Consider the following 23,171-nt stretch of genomic DNA (forward strand, 5'->3'; position numbering starts at 1 on the left):
AACACTTACTCTCACATTTGCTCTCTCCACTGTGTCCCCGTTTGGTCAATGGATAACACTATTTAGCTGGTATGTCATTCTTCAATTAATAGCGTGGTTTGTTTTGCTGACACTCCTGAAATAGTAAATTATCAGATGGAAAGTGTTTCAGTAGAACCATCGATTGTCCGAGGCCCCCGATTTTCCGAACTAATTTCCCTTCTCCCGGGTAGTTGAAGAAAATTGAGATGGCACCGCTGTAATAACTATTTGATAACCTGGGAGCTAGGATGTAAATGGAAGTGAATAACGAACATCAGTTTGCTGGGAAATACATGACAATTGTTTTCTACTGCTTAAGAAAAACATGTGTTTGCAACTGCTTGATGATGATTTTGGGTGAATTGTTTTTGTAGATTGTTATTTAATAAGGGAACTTGTTTTTTTCACGGGAAGTTGGTCAGTCATTGGGCTTCCAAAAACCTGGCAGCCCGAAATTATTCTTCAGAAGCTGATCGTGCACGCAATCACACGTGTCGCAAATTGTTTTTTTAGCATAGTACACATAATGCAATGCAATACTAGCTAATACTATATGTCAAATTTGACGTATTATAATAGTGAACTGTCATATCGTTTTCTATATAGGTGCCTTTGGTTTGTTTTGATTTAATTTTCGTTCAGTCAGGATGCATTTTGTTTTTAATCAGACGATTTTCGAGACGTTCAACATAAACTAGAGCTACTCGTGAAACAAAATCCCAGCAATATCGGGCTTGATGTGGCTGAAAATACTGCTTCCAGTGCTGCGATCGGTGATAGACATTCGTCAAGGTTTTTTTGGAATCCGATCTGCTGTTTCTGTACTGAATTTTCGGTGGCTTCTGTCCACCTTCATCAGAGTTGACGAGTCAGTCACGAGATGACTGACATTTCAGGCTAAAATTTTGCCGCTGTATATTTAACAAATAGACCATTTTACAGTTGTCTGCTCAGTGACCTGGCCTTTGTATGGCAGCGACGCTAGAGTTGACCTTGTTTTGACACAGACCTCACTGCTTTTGTCATGTAAATGCACCTCGTTAGCATCAGAACAACTTGTTTTACACAACAAAAGCAGTGAGGTCTGTCTCAAAACAAGGTCAACTCTAGCCTCGCTGCCATACAAAGGCCAGGGCATTGAGCAGACAACTGTAAAATGGTCTATTGACTTCTGTTTTGCATGCGTCTGTTTTGTTATTGATCTTGATTTTCGTCATGACATTGTCAAAGTAACCGTGGATCCACAACGCGATAGCCGAGTGGATCCGCAGACTACTTTTACAATGTTATGACGAAATTCATTGTCAATAAGAGAACAGACGCATGAAAAACTCAGGTCAGTTTGTTTTTTTTTACAACAACAAATTGTCAAATTGTTGTTCACTCGTTGACGCATCGCGTAAATTATAAATTCATGTGTCTGTCCGCTTATTGGCAATAAAAATTAGCCAATGAGCGCGCCAAAATTTCTGAATTTATTGTAAAAATGAAGTTATTTGCATTGAAATGAAATTTTCTTCAAAATAAACTGCTGCAAAGTGATTCGCATAGTTTGAGCCACTTGAACCGATGTGACGGTTAATTGGGCGATAAAATCCAAGTTCGTCATCATATTAGCTGTGAAAAATGTCGATGTTGGCATGAAATTACAAAGTTTTGCTTTTTAGAGGTATGTGATGTGGACCTTGACGGATTAGTGATTCTCCTTTGTCGTATGCAGTTGAATGTTGACTATGGGTCATGAGTAGGACTCTGGCGAAGAGAAACAATCTGAAGTGAATAAGATACCATTGAGAGAAGGCTTAAGAAAAATGGGATTTACGAATACGTCGTCTTTGCAAGTGAATATTTGGAAGATCATACATTTGAACTGTGGAGAAAGATATGAAGACATGATTGATCATCGCAGTTATACACACAATCAATCATGATCTTGATCAATCATGTCTTCATACGTCGTCTTTGTTAGTTTATAAACATAAGGTATTTTTCCAGTGTTGTTATTTCATTCACGCTTTCGCAGTAGCACAATTTTACAATGCCAAGATGTACAGTTGTAGAATAACAAATTCCTTTTCAATGCGCGTATTGTGCACGCGTGCCCTGGAAAGAGAAGAAGAGCTTAAGTTTCTCTAAGTGGAACAGTCGACACGAGAGGATGAAGAGTTAGCCTCTTCCAGGCGTTCAGTTAGTTTGGGCGAAGCGCGAAAAACGGTGCGCGAAAAAATAAAACAGCGCGGCTTTTTTTATTTTTTCGCGCGCTATTTTTCGTGCTGCGCCCCAACTAACTGAACGCCTGGAGAAGTCTAATGAAGAGTAAGACAGCCAATCCCTGTATAGACCTTATTCACAAGAATAAATATATATGATTGAATTTATGAAAACCGTGTCAAGACCAAAACAGCCATATGCACTTTGATTGCACAACTCCAAAGTGCCTTAAAATCACTCCAAGCGAAAAGAAAAGTAATAATATAAAATAGAGAGAAGAGCAAGAAAAGGAAGATAACAGAGTGGAGGAAAAAAAAAAGACTGACATTCCTTTTAATTTTTATATCGTCTATTTTGGAGAAACAGCCTCCATTTGGCGCGAAAATATGCTCGGATGTTTGTCCGCCGGCATTGTCTGTCTGAAGTGAACAGTTTTCCGAGAGTGTAGCGTGAGGAAAACTGTGAACTTTGAGGAACAGATAATGTCCAAGGACAAATGTCTGAGCATATTTTCGCGCCAAATGGAAGCTATTGTGTTTATCATCCTTCAAATATTTTCGCAACACGCGAAGTTTTGAAAATTGGGGAATATCTCTCGGATATTCCCCAGTTTTAGCAGGGGCATATTCAGTCACGTGACGCGTTTAGAACACTAACGCGCGAGCGAAAATATTTGATGGATTATAAGTGACAATGCATCTTTATTGGAGATTAACTCTCCTCTTATACTTCATCATCTCTTGTCTTCCATTGTCACGAAAGAATGAAACAAAAACAAAACGTTGACATTATTATTACGGACTTTGGAGCTCTATTTTCTTCATGATTATAATTGACGTATATTGCATGCACTATCAGTTACGCTATTGAGCTCTGAACGCCAATTTAAAGTCGAATCATGTAAATAACAGGGAAAACTAAAAATGTGTTTGTTTGATACCAGTAGTTTGAAGGGGTTGGAGATAAAAAACAAATAGTGCTATACAAAGTCAAACATTTAAAAAAGACGACACGCCTTTTAAATTTGTAAGACATGTTTCGAATACTCAGTATCCATCTTCAGTCAAAGGATGTCTACAAGTGAGTGACTTTATATAAAGTAGGTAACAAGAAGGTGTAAATTACAAAATGTAGAATAATAGTACAAATCAGTGAAAAAGTTACATAATACGTGAGGGATACAAAAAAGGTGCGAGTACAAATCTGTGAAATATACTGAATACAAATAGTAATTAAAGTGCCATATAAAGTAATATGAATTAATTACCCTTTTTATGACCCTCGTTTATGACGATATTTTTCACCATGGAGTAATTTTTATTATGCTATACAATGAAGTTCTAGCTTTTTGAAACCGTTTGGCTTTCATTAACACGTTAGCGTGTGACCATGAGTTGAATGAAAGGTTTCAATCCGTGGCTTCATGTGACACTGTCTGTCTGTCTGCCTTTCCGTCTCTCTGTTTGCTTTGTTTGTTTGTTTGTTTGTTTGCTTGATCCTTTTGGTAACTGTCGGGGTTTTTTATCGATATTTTGTGCAGTTTGTGCTGTTTTATGAGAGCCTTATTGAGCCTTACGTTTTACTTTCACTAACAAACAAATGTAAATAGAGCGGTTTACAACTGTGTCGTCGAACCAAAACCAGAGCAATACATATACTACTCACAGCGAATATTCACAAATTCGGCAAGTCAGTTAGAATTGGTATCAAAAACACGTCTAACTAGCGTCAAGCCCAGGAAATCTCAGGTACGTGATAAATTGGTAATTGGTTTCTATTTGGTTCATTAGCTAGTGCGACTTTTCCCAGTAAAAACACGGAATCAAAAAGTGCTGCAGGCTAAACAAAAGCAATTACGGATTTCGTGGCATACCTGGAGACTAGCATGCAGTTAAGCGTTTTGACAAATTAAAAAAGAGATTTGTTGATTGATTAACTGCTGGCAAGTTTAAAACGATTTTTTGCTAGTTAAATACGGTTTTTGATTACGAAAGATTTGAAAAGGTTTCCGCGAGCTGCAAAGAAATTAACAAAACATGGGGAATTGTATTCCTTAGTGACGTCGCAACATGGCTGCTGGCGTTCCCTATTATGGAAATAACCCCAAGAAAAGATGTCCGTCATGGCGGCTGTTAACTGCTGCAAAAGATGACCACAGTTTTTAGCTCACCTGTTTTCATCAATTGGTAGGAAAAAATTATCTTTTTGCTTTTCTTTTCGTCTATAGAAATCGTATGAATTTCCATAATTTTTAGTGGTTGTGTAAAGCAGTATGAAATATGATCTTTAGCCTTCCATTCTCTTTTCTTGAAAAAAAAGGTAAAGCCTGTATACGGACTAAGAGGTGGCCCATCAGGCTGGCGGTTATCTCTGGTTTCAGTAGCATTAAGCGACTAGGAGTATTACTACTCCCCCCTGGAAAGGATGCTCTGCTTTTTTTGTTTTTGAGTCCTGATTAAATCATGTTACGATGTGGCCATCAATTGAAAACCGCTCTAAATACAAAACCAGAGGAAATTATTTTAATCATCGAATGAGTCAAGCGATCTTAGCCGTCCTGCTTGTCCGTAAACAACAATAGACGACACCACAAACAGCGTCAAAAATAACCAGAAGAAAATGCGATCGAGCGCACGAGCGATCTCCTTCCAGGTTTCTTGGTTTTCGTCTTCTTCATTAACAAGTTGGACGATGGAATAGGCAGTTGACGGCCGTTGCTCTTTTGGCAAATCAGCCGCTGGTGACTGCCTCCCCGCCTCTCCCAGCTCAACGTTATCGTTTTGGACCACCGTCGTGCTGGTGTTTTCTGCGTCAACTCTAACAGTGGTTGGAGAGCCTAACGTGAAACTCTTGCGTGTCTTCTTTTTCCTGCAACCAATCCTGTTCAAAACTGAAATGTAAAAATAACAAATGGCCCAGTTTAGTCAGTTTGGCCCAGTTTATTAATAATAATAATAATAATAATAATAATAATAATAAATGGGCATGGAGTAGGACAAGCTAATAAGTTATCGAACTATGCATATGTTTCGGCTTTTAGGGACGGACCATTAAATAAGTGATGGGGAGTGCTGGGTAAAAAACCAGAAAAACTTCATGCAAGGGAAAATGCCAAGAAAAAAAATTCGTGCAAAGAAGAAGGTAAAGAAAAAAACTCATGCAGAAGGAAGGTCCAATTGTGACTTTTATTTAATAGATAAAATTTGCCAGTGTCTATTAAAAATAATTCTTATTCAAAATATTCTTGGGGCCTTACCCCAGGCCCTGCTATATTATTATTAATAATAAATAAATAAAGACATTTAATAGTGCACTGGGCCGGGTTGTTCAAAGCCCGATTACGGTGGCCGAACACAGTTTTCGCGCGCGCTTTTGCTGATGCAATTCAGCGCGCGCACAAGGATTGCAAAAAGACAAACATGCCGTCAATAGAGCGATAATTTTATTTACTCAACACCCGCAGTATCTGTGCTATTTTTCTCTATAATTGAACGCAGTGTGTTGATGGCTTTAGTCTTTTATCACAAATATATGTTAGAAAAGGTAAAGATGGAAAGAACTCAGCAATTCTCAGCTTTTTCTTTGTTACCGAAAGAACCCAGCTAAATGCAGCGCATGCGTAGTAAGTCAAAAAATTGCGATTGAATGAAAATTTGCACTCTCGGAAATACGCCTATTTCTCGAGAACCACTCATTAGAATTTCACGAAATTTGGCACGAAGATACTTTAGGAAATAAGTAACTGGAGTATTGAAAATAATTGAACTTTAACAAAGGAAACTCTAAATATTACAGTAAACCTTCAACAAGGTATAATTAAAGATCTCTCTGTTAAATTATTAGCAAAATGGCGTTAACTTACCAGCTTAACCATCAAAAAACCAAAGTTTGTGTTGTTAACTTGCTTGATGCTATTTTTGGCGACCGAGAGATGAAGGGTTTTAGAGAAAAAGGTGAATGAAACACAGGTATCAAAAACTGTGTTCAGCCACCTTAAGCTAACGCACGATTAGCAAGAATTTTGATTTCAGTTTTGTAACTTTTCGGTGAGGTTTTCTGTTTATAATGTTTGTCCTTCAGTTTTGAGCTTGACTAAGCTCAAACTACACAAAACAGTTAAAACATTTCTATACAAGAAAAATTAATACTTCAGTTAATTTTTAATCCTGGGTTAGCGTTAACCGGCTTTTGAGCAACCCGGCCCTGAAGTGTTTCCCTCACACTGCATGAAATGACAAATATAAGGTGACATAAATTAATTCATACTACAAAAGCCAGAAATATCATTCAGAAATCAGCAATATTACCAGGCACGATATGAATAAACAAAACTCACTTTTGTCTTATTGAAAGGAGACAATTAGAACCTTGTTTTTGTTTCAAATTACAGCTAGTGTACCTACAACATACACTGTATACTGTATTACAATAATAATAATAATAAACATGAAAAAATTACTCGATTCTGATTGGCTAAGAGCAATGCAGTTCAAGTGTAACACCAGTGTAAAAAGTGTATCATCAGTGCAAAAAGTGTAACACCAGTGCAAATTACACATCGAAATTCTGGATTATGATTGACTGAAAGACAATAGGAACTTTTCTAAGAAAATAATATCACGTAAAATGATGACGAAAATTTTGTGCTGAAACTTTGAAAAAAGTTTTCTCAAATGAGAAAAAATGGTTTCAAGAAAGATCTTCCGACACTTCCTCCGCGCGAATTTTTTCATGTTTATATTAGTAATAAGTAATCATACGGTTTTTCTCGTTCAATTTGGAGTTAATTTGCAGTTGTGAGTTTTTCAAAAAGCTGAAATTGCACTCGCCGAAGCGGCTCGTGCAATTTCAGCTTTTTGAAAAACTCACAACTGCAAATTAATTCCAAATTGAACTCGAAACCGTATGATTACCTATACAGATAATAAAATAAAATTGTAATAAATAAATATTAGAATTTGGTATCTTTATAAATATTCTATAAAATTATTCGTTCCCACAATAAAAATTATAATAAAGTTTCCATACAACGCGCGCTCTGATTGGCTGAAAGAGCGTGCTTTATCAGAGAACAGAGCACGGGTTGATGACGGTAACTTGGCCTTCAAATTTTTGCTTCGGAATTTTGACAAATTTGACCCAAATTAAACATCCCCTGTGATTCAGACAAACGCAATGGAAACGAGCTATTTGTCTGTAGTAAATATGGCTCACAGAGACCATTCGGTTAGCAACAGTAGTGTTAAAACTGTACTAAAATAAGAAGTTTTGCTAGATTCCCGCCGACAAAACACGTAGCGAAATAAACAAATTCTCAACCTAAACAGTGCTTCGATAAAAGACATTATATTTGTTACGAAGGCAGAAATTATACTTAAGAAGTAAAACAACGACAGAAAACAACAACTAAACTGTCTCTGTTTACGATGAGAAGCTTTATTTTTGTAAAAATGCTCAATTGCTCAAACAACACTTACATGTAGTGTAGTAATGCTCGTTCTCCGGTCATCGCAGCGAAGTGAACCGACGAGTGGTCAGTGCAAAGCTTGCTCTAATATTCTCTTCTGTGCTTGGAGTAGAACCAGTGGGAGCCGTTTAGTCTTTCTAACTCTTACGCTAGTTCGGGCAATCTTGCTGCATGCGGCTACAAGCCGTAAATAACTGTAGCTCCGTTCAAATTCGACTCGGCATTTTGCATTTTCATCCGCAGGCTTTGAGCTCCCCGTTTCGTAATTTCCACTGGAAAAGTGCACGTTTTCATGGGCCACAATATGGCCGTATTCCTCTGGACTATAAACCTTCACCTGCCTTTAGATCCGTATTTAAAATTTAACTGAAAATCGAACTTCGAAGGCATCGTTCTTCTCTCGAAAGCCGCTCAAACTACTCGAAACTGAAAGCTTAGCTGAAGGCCAGTTTGTGATTGACAGCTGTCGCTTCGTTAGCCAATCAAATTATTTGAACAATTCTAACAAGGATTCTGATTGGCTTATTTTAGCGTGCTTTATCAGAGAACAGTTCACGGCTGACGCCACTTTTGCTCGTTTGGAAAATAAAGTTTGGTTTGAAAAAATTCAGCCAAATTCGTGAGGAAATTATCGGATTCTTCATCATAAAACAAATAAAGAAGCCTCGACTGTGCTCTGTTCTGTTGTAAAGCACTTAGGAAGCGGTAGAGCACTCAAGAAGTAGGGGAAAACACTCGACTACGTCTCGTGTTTTCCCCTACACTTCTTTCGTGCTCTACCGCTTCCTAAGTGCTTTACAACAGAACAGAGCACAGTCGAGGCTTCTTTATTTGTTAATTAGAGGATGGATCTTATCCCCTTGAATAAGAATTCTATAGCTAGCTGTTATAGCCAATAGAAACCAGTCATTTTCGATCCCGCCACAAGGGTGCACACTACGAGAAATTTGTGCCAAGCCGCAGAATGTTTAACATTCTCATCTAGTGCGACAGACGTACAGAGCAGTTTAGAAATACCGGCAACTGATGAGATCGTCATGGAGGGTCGAAACCATGGTCTTGCCTGAACTACGCCGAACAGTGGCATATACAACACGCAAAACAGTCAATAGGACTCGTGCGTAAACCGGTACATTTGAATCATGTGGTGCCAGAACGACCTAAAGAGGAATAAACCTATACACCGAGCAACAGAAACATAAGCTCGATCAGATAGCTGCAAGAAACATAAGAATGTCTCTAGACGAACGTACAGCTTTCTCGAAGTTGACGGTAAATTTCGTATTTTGTCCCTCAAAAGCAAATTCGTGGACACTTAAAAGCATATCTTGCAATAGAAATGAGCCTAAGCAATGCATAAAAACATGGCAAGTTACAGAGGTGTCAAACTCTACGAAGCGACACGCAGATAACAGCGGAAACCATGCAGACCTACGACCTATAGAAATTTGCCAAAGCACGATCTAACGGCTCAACTCTACTAAAAATTCCTCCTTATTACACAACATGAAGTGCCCTTCATAAACACGAGTGAAGCTACAAAAAAAAGGTCGAGTGACTGAACAGTGAACGGCAAATGTACAAATGCCACGAACCGCAGAAGTCTTGTAGGTTAGTCAACCCCATTTTACACAGAGGGGATGTTTTGGTGAATGGAGTATGGCATCATTATGATGGGCTATGGGAGAGGAATTCCAGAGAGGCATTACTAGAGGGCAGGGACTGAAAAAATGCAAAGGGAAGCCGTCCACTCCAAGCGGCTTCCTCCGCTCTCACTGTGAGTACATTTTCGAAAAGAATTGGCATTAAAAAGTGGTCTGTATCCTTTGATCTGCTGCGAGTGTAGAATAATTTATAAAGTAAAACAACATAGATAATGAATCAAGATTTCACTGTTCAAAAACAAGCAATATTTGTCTGAAAAAAAAAATTCGTGCAGAGGGTTTCACATGAAAAAAAAATTTTCTGCACAAGCAGTGAGCGAAAAAATAAAAATCGTGCAAGCTGAAAATTCCCCACCCCCCCTCCCCCCTTATCAATTTTCTAATGGTCCGTCCCTTAAAAGCAAATGTTATTAGTCGTCATATTGGTGAAAAAGAAGCGTATAGTTCTTTAGTTCCTTTCTTTTCCCAGTTATCACATGGACGATGCTATCATATCGTCACTTCGGAATAATGCTCAATTCTCGAGAGTCAGTAAAGAGCTAACAGCCATACGTAACAAAGAGCTGTGTAAAAGATGACATTTTGTGTTATCCTATAGCACGGTTTATTATCATCATTAGAAAAGGTCGACACACGCGAGGGGACTAGTTTGGTCCCTGCTACTAGTCCCACGAATTCAAACTGGTTTGAATTTCTGGGACAAGTCCGTGCGACTTGTTCCTCGAAACGCTTCGTGTGAACTGTTCGTACGTGGGACAAGTTTCTGCGACCAGTCCCTTCGTGTAAACTCTTCAGGGGACTAGTTACAGGGACTAGTCCCCTCGTGTATGCCGACCTGTAATGTTTCCAGGCAACAGAGATTACAAGATCACATTTTGCAAAATCAACCACCAGCCTATAGCTAATAGCTTATCCCTGTAGCATACAGCGACTAGGAGTGTTTCTTCTCCCCCCTAGATGGGATGTTAGTCCATCGCAGGGCTACCCCCCAGCTTTCAATTCGCAGGTACCCGTTTATACACGTGAGTGGAGATAGGCACTGTGAGAGTAAAGTGTCTTGCCCAGGAACACAACACAATGTCCCCGGCCAGGGCTCGAACCCGGACCGGTCGATCCGGAACCGAGCGCACCAACCATGAGGCCACAGGGCCTCGCACGAGCTTGACTACTCCTGGAGTGAATGTTACTAAACTAACCTGTAATGTAAGCCAGGTAGCGGGGTGGTTCTGAGGTAGCGTGGTGAGCCATCAATACGAGAACAGTTGCGGCCAGCGCCAGTCCAATCTCAAACATGATCACGATATAGTAAACCCCAATTAGGGGCAGTGTCTCCGACTGTTCCGGAAGCTGTTCAGTGACAACGAGCAGGTATACGCTGACAGCCAACAGAATGGTTGCACACAGGCCGATTCGCTCGCCGCTTTCCGCTGGAATGAAGAAACTCACCAGAACCAGCATGCCGATGATCATACAGGGGACGATCGAGAAGACAACAAAATGCGTGGGCCTCCGTCCAATGAAAAATGACAAGTCTACCTCGCGGAATTTTTGATCGCGACTGCCCTTGTACTCTCCTCCTTTGATCTCGATACTTCGCAGTGTCCAGTAACCATTAGATGTACTTAGTTTGAGATCTGAAGGAAAAAGTGGAAGTGAAAACGAATGGCGTTTTCTTTTACTAGTTTTCGAAAGTGTTTGATGTTTATAAACGTCTACGTAATTAAAAATCCTGTTCAAACTCGAAATCCTTGTCTTAATCGACAGCTCTACCTCGCAAATGGAACATTCTTGGCTGTTCGCCACCCTTGAGGTTTTCATTAGTCAAATCCTCCAGCTTAGATCCGACATCTTGGATTTGTCTCTTGTTTTGTTATTTGTTAGTTAGTTAGTTAGTTAGTTTGTTTGTTTTTTCAGTAAAGTCAGAACTGAAAAAACAAAGATTAATGTAAAATTAACTCGGAATTTCAAAAACGTACCAATTCTGCGATGCTACTCAGTGGAAAAATGAAGAGTACATAAAAAGAAATACAACGACGAATTTTTCGTGATGGATTCACCATGGTAATATTTTACGACGTAGAGGGATAGTTACTATTTCAAAAATTTCTGCGAAGGATAAATCATCAAGAGTAATTTGTCTTTTAATAAATTGAGTAAAGTCTCTGGGGCTGGGGAAAGGTGGCCATCATCCCCACCCCCCCCCCCCCCACCCCTTCGAGCGTCGGAGGGTTACATGTTGATATGAATTCAAAACATTTGCTGATCCTTTGTAAAAAGGATCGAGTGATGAAATACCCATTCTCGTAGTCATAAATAATTCACCAACGTGAAACTGACAAAGGAAATCGTAATTGGCGTCCATTGAATATCTGATCTTAATTAGCACAAATTTTAAAATGTTTCTTCTTCGATCGTTTTTTCCTTATTTTTAGTTATGATTGAGAAGGTAAAGAATACAATCGAGACCGTTTTTTTGCCACATTCCATAGTTAGTCAAATATACTCCACTGATCGTTGTATCTTGAGCTCTCTTCTCGGTGTTTGAAAATGCAGTAAAATAGAGGGAGTTTTTCGTGTTTAATTGAGAATTCCTAGTTTTCTGCGTTTATCCCGATGAAAATGAAACGTATTTGCAAGGATCTTACTTATTCTACCAATTTTTATGTATTCCTACCTTCCTCGGGATTTTCGCTCTCAATTTGTTTCGTGTCAATGTTCAAGATGGAGCTATCAGAGGTCAGCGATCGAAACACCATGTTACACCTCTGTTTGTCAAAAGGAAAGAACTGTACGTCGAGGGTGCAGGTACTCTTGAAAGTTGCAGGGGACAGCCACGTATTATTTCCGTCGCTCTTCAGTAGCACCCAACTTCGGAATTTTTCCAAGTGGCCTGCTTGAACAACCTCATCATCGGCACTAAAAGTAAATAGAAAAGGATAATTAAATTGCATGGGCGGTCGTGGGTATCAGCACTGCGAGATAAATACAGAGACGAAAATGTGGCGTGTTCTATTGAAGATCCACGAATCTCCCTAATTGGCTATCCATTGGTGTTCATTCGCTAAGAGATTTAGACACAGTCGCGTACGCGTTGCTCTTGAAAGGGAAATTATCTTCGATTTGTGACTGTAAAATACACAACACTTTAGGTTTTGCAGTGGATCCTTCTGCTAAATTATTTACACGTCTTGCCCGCTTTTACATTCACTAATGGAAAACGTACATTTCTAGTCTAATTGCTGATTGAACATTTTAGTTTGGGACCGCTGTGTATTTTTTTATGAGTCGTGCTGTAGTTTCAAGGAACGTTAGTGGAATCATTGTAAGAATGAAATTTAGCCAATATAAATGAAGTTGTCTCGTGTTGAAGTTTTTCCACATTGAAGTCAGACTTGTCTATCGTTCGAGCATGATTTCGTAAAAAGGGTTCAGCTTCTTCTCATCGGGAGGCGCGGTGGCCTCATGGTTAGTGCGCTCGTCTCCGGATCGAGCGGTCCGGGTTCGAGCCCTGGCCGGGGACATTGTGTTGTGTTCTTGGGCAAGACACTTTACTCTCACAGTGCCTCTCTCCACCCAGGTGTATAAATGGGTACCGGCGAACTTAATGCTGGGGGTAACCCTGCGATGGACTAGCATCCCATCCAGGGGGGAGTAGAAATACTCCTAGTCGCTTCATGCTACAGAAACTAGGATAAGCTCCGGCCTGATGGGCCACTTGGCTCGTATGCAGACTTTACCTTTACCTTTCTTCTCATCAGCTGAAATGTCTGCTAAAGCACACTGACTTACTTGTTTTCCAGCACTATATCTGGAACCCATATTTCATTTGGATCCACAAGAATCTTTTGTATTCCGTCATAATCAGCAGGATTCCACTGGAGGTACGGGTTATTCCATTTCTTTAGAACAGTAGAAAAAAGAAACGTATAAGTCCGTTTTTTATTTTATGTTCAGCATCTATTTTGTCCTCCTAAAAGATGTCACGTTTCAAATTATGCAATTGCAAGTTCAGTTTCTCTTTGTGGGTTAGCTTATCAGTTCTTACCTGCGTGATGACCGTTTCCGTGGTAATAACTTGATCTTTGTTGTTCTGAGAAATAAGCAAATTTTTTCCTGTTAACTCTGCCGGCAGCAGTAACATTTCAAGTCAGCAATGGAAATTGGCTTTCGAATCAGATGAAAAATGATTCATAAAGATGTACAGGAATGCCGAGAGAATACGAGTAAAACCTCAGGCACTTGCGCATGCAGACTCTTGACTCGATTCGTCTTGGTATAATTGCACCACACCTTACGACTACTCCGTTAGAATTTTTGACACTATGGAAACGTTCTGTCCGTCAGTTTTCACGTTTTAAAACCCTCCTAAATATAACAACTATTTTAGCACGAATCCAATTTCGGGGTTCGAAGCTGGACATTTAAACGGGTTCTACTTTATATGAGATTCTATCACCTCCTCAGATGGAGACTAAAAAGCTTGTGACATTTTGGGCCGATGATTTAAATGAATCATAAGTAAAACCTGGTTCAAAGAACTGCAGGTGAGTTATTTTCTATCGATGTTCAAAACTACCTCTATAACCTAAAACTAAAGAAACCTCAGAGAATGACACTAAAGAGGTAGTAGAAACCAAATGATTGGGTCTTAGGTGGATCGTAATACAAACAAAGAACTCGAACCATCCTGGAATTAGCTCCCTTAAAGTTCAATCGATCTGTAAATGAGGACTCGAAACACCGTGAAAGCAAAGTCTCGTAATCAGCACTCGCTGAATAACTACACGCGTTGAAACAGAGCGGTTTGACACTTCTGGGAAACTCCAAGATGTTTTAAGTTGCACATGATCTTCATTTTCGTTTTCAAATTGACCAAATCATCGTCAAGAAATGTGACTTTGAAACTGAGGACCATTTCACACTCTCACTTTGGGTACTTTTAATTAAGACCTTGGCGAGTTTAAGTTTCGCTTACGTGATGTCTCACATTACGAACGTTTAGATCCATGCATTTCTTATCCTGGAGCTCCGTTCTAAAAACAGGCGCAAACACTTACAGAATAACTTAACGTGAACTGACAAAAGAGCAGAAGAGTGCACCACATCAAAATTAACCGAATATTGCTGTTTTCAACTGTATAGTTTAGTCTGGTAAAATATCATAATCATACGTTAAATTAATAGTAAATGGTCCATCGTTTGCTTTGAGGGACGAAGTAACAGCAAGACACTGAGATCTCTTCGTAACAGCTATAGCTAAGCTGGAGTGCATTTCTTTGAACTGATGGGGATCAGGATTGACCATTGAAGTTTACTTGCACCATGGCCCATCAAAAGAACGGAAGATTCCGCTCTGATAAGGATTCATCAGTTTCTTTAATGCACTATGATCAGAGTGATCTTAGATCATAAATCCTGATCCAGATCTTCTTAAAGGAGCATACTTTTCTAAGATGTTGGGATATGACGTTGACTTACAACTTCAGTAAGGGCCTTGAGCTCCACATCAAAGAAGACATTCACGACATCTGATGGCTGTAACACCGGACGAACCATTTTGAAAGAGAATCGAAAGAGATCATTCCTCAGGCGGAACTCAGCTGACTGTAGTATAAGTTGCTGCTGCTGTTGTCCTACTACGACTTCAAAACAAACAATACAATTGATTAGCGAAATAATAGCCCATTTCCGTGTTGACCTAAGCACCTCTATCAAAGCGAGGCTTGGAACACAACCATTCATATCAAAATGAATTTAATTTGCATATGAAAGGATGGGCACCAAGACTCGCTTTGAGAAAGAGGCTTTAGCTCGGAAATGACCTATTCTATTCAATGAATCAGTATTTCATTCATTCATTGATTAATGTTCATTCATTTATTCACATGGTTTTGAAAAACCACACGCAAATTCCGCACTGGCTGCAAATAACGCTGGCTTATCTGGAAGAGTAGTGGAAAACCTAAATGGGCAATACAATTAACATGAAGCTCTACAAACGCTATATCATAGAAAGTGATACTATAACCTGCGAGCAGTCTCACCTTTAAGTCCCATGCACAAGCGAGCGGCGAAGAACGAGTCGGCGAGCAAGGTGACTGGGCAAGAAAAGAGTCTCGTGCGAAAGCGCGTGTGCTCCCCAACCGTGAGCCTGTTCGCAGGCTAGGGACACTTTGACGGCAAATTTGCTGTAATTTCGGTCTCAAAAGTGCTAAAATTATGACTAAGTACTTTCGTTCGTGCACCAAATGGTAAAGGAGAACGCCCGCACAAATTGTAACTTGTTTAAGCTATTTTTTTAAGACACGAGGACAAACTTTGAAAACTCCTGGCAGACTCTTTCAATTTGACATCACATCCTTGCGCATGCTTTACTCATTATATCATTATCATTTGTTATAACTTCAGTGCACCTATACAGTAATTGTTATCGAAGCGAGATCGGATACATTGGTTTTACAGATGATAATAATGCGTTTTAACTTTTTCATGATCGGCAACACTAGTGATGACGTCATCAGGCCACGCCCATGGTCATGTGACTAATACTGAAAAAACGCAAAGGCTCCTAGGCAAATTACTTTATCGGAATTTTTTTCATTGATTTAATATTTTAATTTGAATCTTCATTACGCTATGCATAGATTTTGTTTCAGATTTTGAGAGAATTTCAAAATATTAGAAACTTCGTAATTTTCTGAAAAAAGCATGATTTTGAAAAACAAATGCATAGCTATGTTTCCAACGTTGGTTTTAATCGAAATCCGTCAAAAAAGGCTGGATTTAAGAAAAAACCGTGTTTCCTTTAGCATTTAAAGAAACCGGAAGTACGCCCGATATATATTGGAAGTTACCCTATCAGCGCGTGCGCAATTTACACTTCCAGCACACTTCGGTAAGATCAGACAAAGCTACACAGAGTTAGTTTTTCTCCTTCTATTGCTCTTGTTTTTCTCTCTTTCTCTTATTTTGTCTTTGCTTGTACCTTTTTTACTTTGCATTTTGTGAAACACAAAGCCGATCTAAAATGTGAGCGAATTTGGAAGTTGTTGAATTGTTTTTATTTTCTGCGCTCAGGCTGACGTAAGTAACCGGAAGTGAAATTTCACCTCCTTAACAACGCGCGCGAGCGCGCGCATAGATCGGATAATGGGCCCTTACATGTGCTAATAACGTTAACTATGAAGAATCCCAACTGGTTGGAGGCTGACCAGATGGCTATTTACACAACGCGGTCGAGGAGTTGAACTACCAAGAACTACCGCTACCGAGAGCAAATCCAGCGCCCTAAACCACTCGGCTACGCCGTCTCACAATGAAAAAATGTCTTTTGTGTCTTGACTGCTTATGATAGTGCTCCTTTAACCTCCAGATATTCCTGTCAGAGAGAGGTCTCTTTATAGTAATTCCAAGGTCAGCTGAATTTAAAAAGCGTTGAGCTTTCTCATAAAGAAAACTAGACGCTCTAAGAGCGTTTACTCGGGCTTCGTACCACAGTATCAAATCGTACTTTACGAAAACGCGTATTGGACACAATAAAAGCAAATTAAAGAATCAGGATATTTTAGCAAAAGAATTCCGCTTAAATATTTACTATTCAAGTTGCTTCGTTGAGTATCCTCCTCATTCTATCGCAAGTTGTGAGTTTGAACCATTTTGGTTCAAGAATGAGGCACAGCTGCCTACGCACTAATCGAGAAGTTGTTTGCATAGAATTTTCGAGGTCTTTTACAACTTATGGTGATTACTTTCTACATGCTAACAGAAATTGTACGAAGTTTGTTTGCTGGTCGTGACGATCCGAGTAAATTGTGTAGCTGAACATCTTTGCCGTGTTGCGATCTTAAACTCTTTTCGAGAGTCATATCTCCTTTCGAGAGAGCCAAAACGAATCATGGTAAACTCGATCGCGAAAACAACGGTGCTGTGACTAGGCTCAAATTGCATTGCGCATAATTTGCATAAACTTTCAAGTTGCGTATTTTGTGGATAACTTCCAAGAATTTGCGACCCTTAACGCAGTTTATAAAGAAATATTCAAGCTACATATTTTTATTGAATCAAGGCAGGTGTATTTTTAAAAAAGGACTCTCATTTATAAGGGAAGATGCGGAATTCTGTTTTGCTATTTATTTTGGTTTCATGCTCGTCTAGTTCATGTCACGCAACATGATTTTCTTTTGCAGTCAGACACAGTTTTCTAAAAGAATTGGCGATTGCTAAGACTGCTAAATATATTTGAACTACTAGTGAAATAACTGGCTAAACTATCGTCAATGCAGATTTTCCTTAAGACTTGGCAAGAACATTGGTTCGTCAATAATTCTGCACAATTCCCCGCACAATCGAAGGTTTAATTCTCCCGCACAATGTGCCTCCAAATTCACACGTTATTTTTTTCCTGCACTCTACCAGAAAGTCAACTAACTTGGAGGTAAGATAATTCAGTTACCGAAAGTCTTATCTTTACAACTTTGGGGATCGACATATTTTGCGCGGTGCAAGAAACAAGTCGGCATGTTTTTAATGAGCTACGAGTCCAAAAACGTTTTCGTATTTAGCTCGTTTTATTGCAATATGATTTGTTTTACTGCAATGTTCTAAATAATAACAGCAGTAGCCACATACCGTCATTGACTGCCTATTTTTTGCCAGTGTTTTCGTAGATTGAACTCATACCGCAATCGGCTCAGTTATTGTCTCACGAGAACGTTTCGAACGTGAACTTTGCTTACCTGGCTGGCTTTCAAGCAATATGATTCGTGGACCGGGCCCTTTCTGAAAACGATCGACATCTTTGTAGGTGAGATGAATGTATGAGGCGCGATTCTTGCCAAAACGTTCTTCGCAAAACACCGCATTCTGTCACGAAAAGCGAGCAATGTCGCGTTTCTCGTCCCCAGTTTCCATGGTCTACGCACGGAACGCCCTGGACCGCGACCCGCCTTTTGGCGACCAAAACGTCAGCATTCTAAGCTGAGACTCGGGCTCTCCTACGGAAGCCCGAGTACACCTTTTGCTGTTCATTTACAGAAAATAAACATTCATTTGTGGCCAAATTTCTTTCTTTATGGTCAATAAACTCTCATTAACACCAATATGACCTTCATTTGAGCGTAAGGAACGTTCGAGAATAACATTTACATATGCATTAACATTCAAAATCATCAAAAGAAAACAATACCTTCATTTGACATTCATTGACTGTAAATGTATTTTCATTTTGGTCGAAAAAAAATTCGTTGTCGCGAAACGACAATCATTTACACTTTAGGACATTCAGTTTTCAACAAAAGACTTTCAATAACACAATTTGCATGAGAACTAACATTCAATTGCATTATTAGGCAACCGTATCCATGAAGGTAACAATCTTTAATGCGGCGAGACAAACATTACAGCCATAATAACATTTATTTTTGAAAGATAGAATATCAAATTCGCTGAACGATTTATCCTTCAATTGCCTCACTATTGAGGCATCGTGGCAAATACGTTTCCATGAAACGAAACCACTGTCCACATTTAGCTGCCGTAGTGGTACCAATATTTCGTTGTAGAGCTTGCTGCAACAGCTGCGTGCGATAATTTCACAGAGCAATTCCCTGGCGTCTTGCTTCGTCTCTTTTGACATCTTCAAAGGCCCTGACTATCCTTTCGCGGTGTTCAAATGGGATTCTATTTCTTCGTGGCATTTCTGGAGAAATCTAACTGTCACTATGACACACGTATACTGTAGTGCGCCCTCTGAGTTGTACACAAAAAGTTTCATAAGTGGCCGAATTTACATATATCTGGAAGGGGAGGATTGTGACAATATGTTTTAAAAAAAGTACATATGGTCCCTTGTTCTATAATCAAAATTTCGAGGAAAATTGGGCGAGATATCTCTGTTCAAAAGAACTGCGCGAATGAGCGATTGTTTTCTCTTAATGTTTGGTGAAAACACGGTAATGTTTGTCTTACCGCACTAAAGATTGTTACCTTCATGGATATGGTTGCATAATAATGCAATTGATTGTGAGTTCTCATGCAAATTGTGTTATTGAAAGTCTTTTGTTGAAAACGGATTGTCCTAAAGTGTAAATGATTGTCGTTTCGAGACAACGAATTTTATTTCAACCAAAATGAAAATACATTTACAGTCAATGAATGTCAAATGAAGGTATTGTTTATCTTTTGATGATTTTGAATGTTAATACATATGTAAATGTTATTCTTGAACGTTTCTTACGCTCAAATGAGGGTCATATTTGTGTTAATGAGAGTTTATTCACCATAATGAAAGAAATTTGGACACAAATGAATGTTTATTTTCTGTAAATGAACAGCAAAAGGTGCTAAAAACGTCGACTATTCAATTCTTCATTTATTCAATAACACTAACGATGTGCTAACTTATGCACACTTCTGCGGAAATGTAATATTATTTTTAGCTTTTTCCTTGTTTATGAGCAGCCTCGGGAAACGTTTGTGAAGCCTTGAAAGGCACGAGACATCTTACGAAAAACACTCCACGAAAGCTTGTCTTTTCATCTCTCCATTTTCCAATTTTCCATTCGCGTTGCGACATGTCCATGTCAACATGGGAATCGTTGTCTCTATAGTTGTTAAATAATGTATGAATGTATCAATTTCCCAAGGAAAAAATTATTAAGAAAGCCACCGATGTAAGAAGGTCAGTTCAAGGGTTTAGTAATTTAGCTTTGCGTGTTGCTTCCAAAACACTGAGTTGTCTCAAGGAAAGAAATCTAACACATCAACTAAGTTTCCTGTTTGGTTGATCTGTTTATGCGGCCATCGCTTCTTGAACAATACAGTAAATCGTGTGACATTAGCTATTGGCTTTACCTGCTCCATTAAGCTTTGAAATTCAAATTGGAATTCGTGAATGGACACAGCTAGAACGCTATCGACTGCGACTGGCAGGGAATGGAGTGGGCGTCCTAAGGAAAATACGTAAGCCTGGACCTTTTACCTAATCTAACAAGCTTACTCAGGCTAAAAAAAATAGAGTAATAAAATGTGATGATATGAATAAAAACGATTTAAACCCAAAGAAAAGTTCATGTCGGTACAGCTGTTTTAAAAGCGATGCATAAATAACATATTTTTCTGGCGTTTTTTGTTGTTGTTTTGTTTTGTTTTCTAAGGATGATTTTTGTTATCTTAGTAGAGAAACCACTTTTGAAGAGTTATATTTCAACTCTGGATTTTTTTAAAGTGCAAACAATGCAGTTGTTTATCGATTAATACCCAGCATCTTCAAACATTTCTTAGTTACCATGTCGTTAGTCAGTGAATCAAACCGAAATACAGACAGCAAAGGGATTGCCCAAGAGCATGCCGAACAATATAAAACGTGATTGAATGGGGATGGCTTTTGGAATGGCAGTCAACGAACAGCTCCGGCTTCCAACGCCCGGTCAAACTTTTCTTGCACCTGTTTCGATGATTACCTTGGTCGTCCAGTGTTGCTAAACAAGTGATGCTAACGATATCCCGGCTGAAGTTTTTCACCATCTATGTATACAACTTGAGCTATCAATCAATGACTGATTTCCTAGCGGTTCACGATCAACATGTTCTACGGTTCATAGAGCCTACAAAAATGATTGTTACGTGACAACTCAGAGCATATATTTCACTGTTGATAGCACGGAAAAGATTTAAAATACAACTTGCAAACAACTTACAAAGGTTACATGGAGCAACTTGCAATGATAATAGAGGGCTGCATCATTCCAACCAAACTGTCAACCTTTGCTAGCCCTGTATCACAACACTTCACGGTTTCATACTGTGTAAGCATCCTTAATTGAAACCCAATGTTGTAGATCTCCAGTTAATTATAAAAAAACGGCTGAAAATTGTTACATTCATCTCTAACTTCAAGAGAAATCGAGCCCCAAACTTGTTCCGTAGTTGCTTGTACATAACATTCATTCGGGCGTTCTTCCAACAAACGTGATAAACTAAGACAAATTTTCTGGTCACAAAAGCTCACAAAGGGAATAACGATTATTCATGCGTGCAGCTGCAATATTTTCTTTAAAAAAAAAAAAAAAAAACGTTTAAAACAAAGTGAACTTACCAGGTGAATTAAGAAATAAGAGCAAACAAAACTGAGCTAGCCACACCATTTCAGCCTTGCACGACGACGTTACACTATACAACAAGGAAAATAAACATTCACCGTGCGCTTTTATCATGTGTTGTTGTGGTCGCCTGACGTGTTTACGTAGTTGACCAGTCATTCTATTGATGATTATATGTTAGCATTAAATCAGTCGCAACAAGTGTCGAATTGTTTCAAAGGGAAATTGTTGGGCAATGACGAAGTCACGATATTTATAGAGCATAATGAGCGTTTAAAAATGTTGTTTTGACACGGTGAGTTTATTTCCCTAGTGATTGTTTTTCCGAGGGGGGGAGGGGTACTCCGATATATAAGCTTCATCAGTATATGCCGCTGTGAAGGGTATGGTTTTCAGGCAGGTTCACTGTGGGATAGGGAATAGAAATCAGCCAGTTTTGGTCTAGAGCAGGGTATAATTTACCGGAAAAGTGGCCAGCGTATAGATAATTTAGTCTAAAATGGGATTTTGCGGGAGCGAACGAGAGGCGGCTGTATTCGCAAGCTAGATATTGGCCTTTTAGTTAGCGTATGTTGGACTACAATAGTGATAAAGTTCCTTCATTGAAAATAGCTAGTCTGGGGTAGTGTAGGGGTTTGGGGGGGCCTAGGCTAGAATAGCGTTGCAAAATCCAGCTGATCATGGTCTGGTATAGGGTTAGGGTTTCAGTATTCCAGCGGCACACCCCTACCCAAAGATTTACAGAGTATCCCCCCGGATTGTTTTATACCAAACTGTCGACGAGGATACATTGATCAGTTGTTAAGTTTTTGTTATGGTGGATAAGCATAAGCGGTTTCTCTGGCATAAACAAGCATTCCAAGCGCGTAATAAGATAGACATGACTAAGCAGGATGAAATGAAACATATCTCAATCGATGAAAATTCAAGTGCCGCAAACAACCCACTGCTATAACCACAAGCAGCCAAACGGGAAGTAGATATTGCTCTTATTCGCCGATATCGCCCGGGGTCCAATCTGCTGCTTAGTTGTCGCGATCGGTAAAAGGGCATGTAAATTCAACTGAACAAACGACCCACTGCTATAACGACACTCAGCCAAACGGAAGTAAACATTTTGTACCCGATATTGCGCTTATTTTCTTATAATTATTGCTCAAAGTTTATTTTGCTGCTCTCCTGTCGTTAAAAGAAAAGTGTCTTTGCTTGGATGTCAGATAACAAGTGGCGTAGATAACAGATTAATCAGTCGCCTAGACGCAATTTTCTACAGGCGGTTGAGCTTTGGAAACAGATACATTTTTTTCATCACACTGTATGTTATACTGGTCATGTAATGTACTATGGCAACGAAGACGGCATATCAGTGACTTTAAACTGAGTGAGTTTTCTCAAAGTAAGGTCCGTTTTTGTATCCATTTTGTAATACCCCGAAGTAAATAAATTAGACTTCCCGTAGATGAAGTTTGGAAAGTATCTTTTACGGACCGTTTTTGGTGAAAAAACAAAATGTTCATACAAACAATTTTATACTCTACTTCCCAGAACAAACGGTTGTTGATCGGGCGAAAAACGTGGCCGTTATTATTATTAGACGTGGTCGTAATAAAAATTCAGCTAATGTGACGGGTGACCATATCTTGTTTACCATTTGCCCAAAACTGTTATATATTTTGTTTCTCTATCAGTTGATCCCGCATGTAGTTATAG

At 39.2% G+C, this 23,171-nt stretch overlaps 1 protein-coding gene across 2 annotated transcripts; it reads right to left on the reverse strand.

Moving 5' to 3' along the window:
• Positions 1-1,957: 1,957 nt before the first annotated feature.
• On the reverse strand, positions 1,958-22,655 carry LOC145498366 (neuronal acetylcholine receptor subunit beta-3-like). Of its 2 annotated transcripts, none has more exons than XM_081478291.1 (7): positions 21,458-22,655; positions 14,842-15,005; positions 13,409-13,453; positions 13,153-13,262; positions 12,038-12,279; positions 10,560-10,997; positions 1,958-5,122 (listed from the first exon to the last, which is right to left on the reverse strand). In XM_081478291.1, the coding sequence occupies exons 1-7, from the start codon at positions 21,618-21,620 to the stop codon at positions 4,755-4,757; spliced, it is 1,530 nt and encodes a 509-aa protein (XP_081334417.1). In that variant the 5' UTR covers positions 21,621-22,655; the 3' UTR covers positions 1,958-4,754. The 2 variants fall into 2 exon arrangements, with proteins under 2 accessions (XP_081334417.1, XP_081334418.1); XM_081478292.1 differs by lacking the exon at positions 21,458-22,655 and adding an exon at positions 18,099-18,218.
• Positions 22,656-23,171: the final 516 nt, after the last annotated feature.

The sequence above is a fragment of the Orbicella franksi genome, chromosome 9 (assembly GCF_964199315.1).
Source record: "Orbicella franksi chromosome 9, jaOrbFran1.1, whole genome shotgun sequence".
NCBI lineage: Eukaryota > Metazoa > Cnidaria > Anthozoa > Scleractinia > Merulinidae > Orbicella > Orbicella franksi.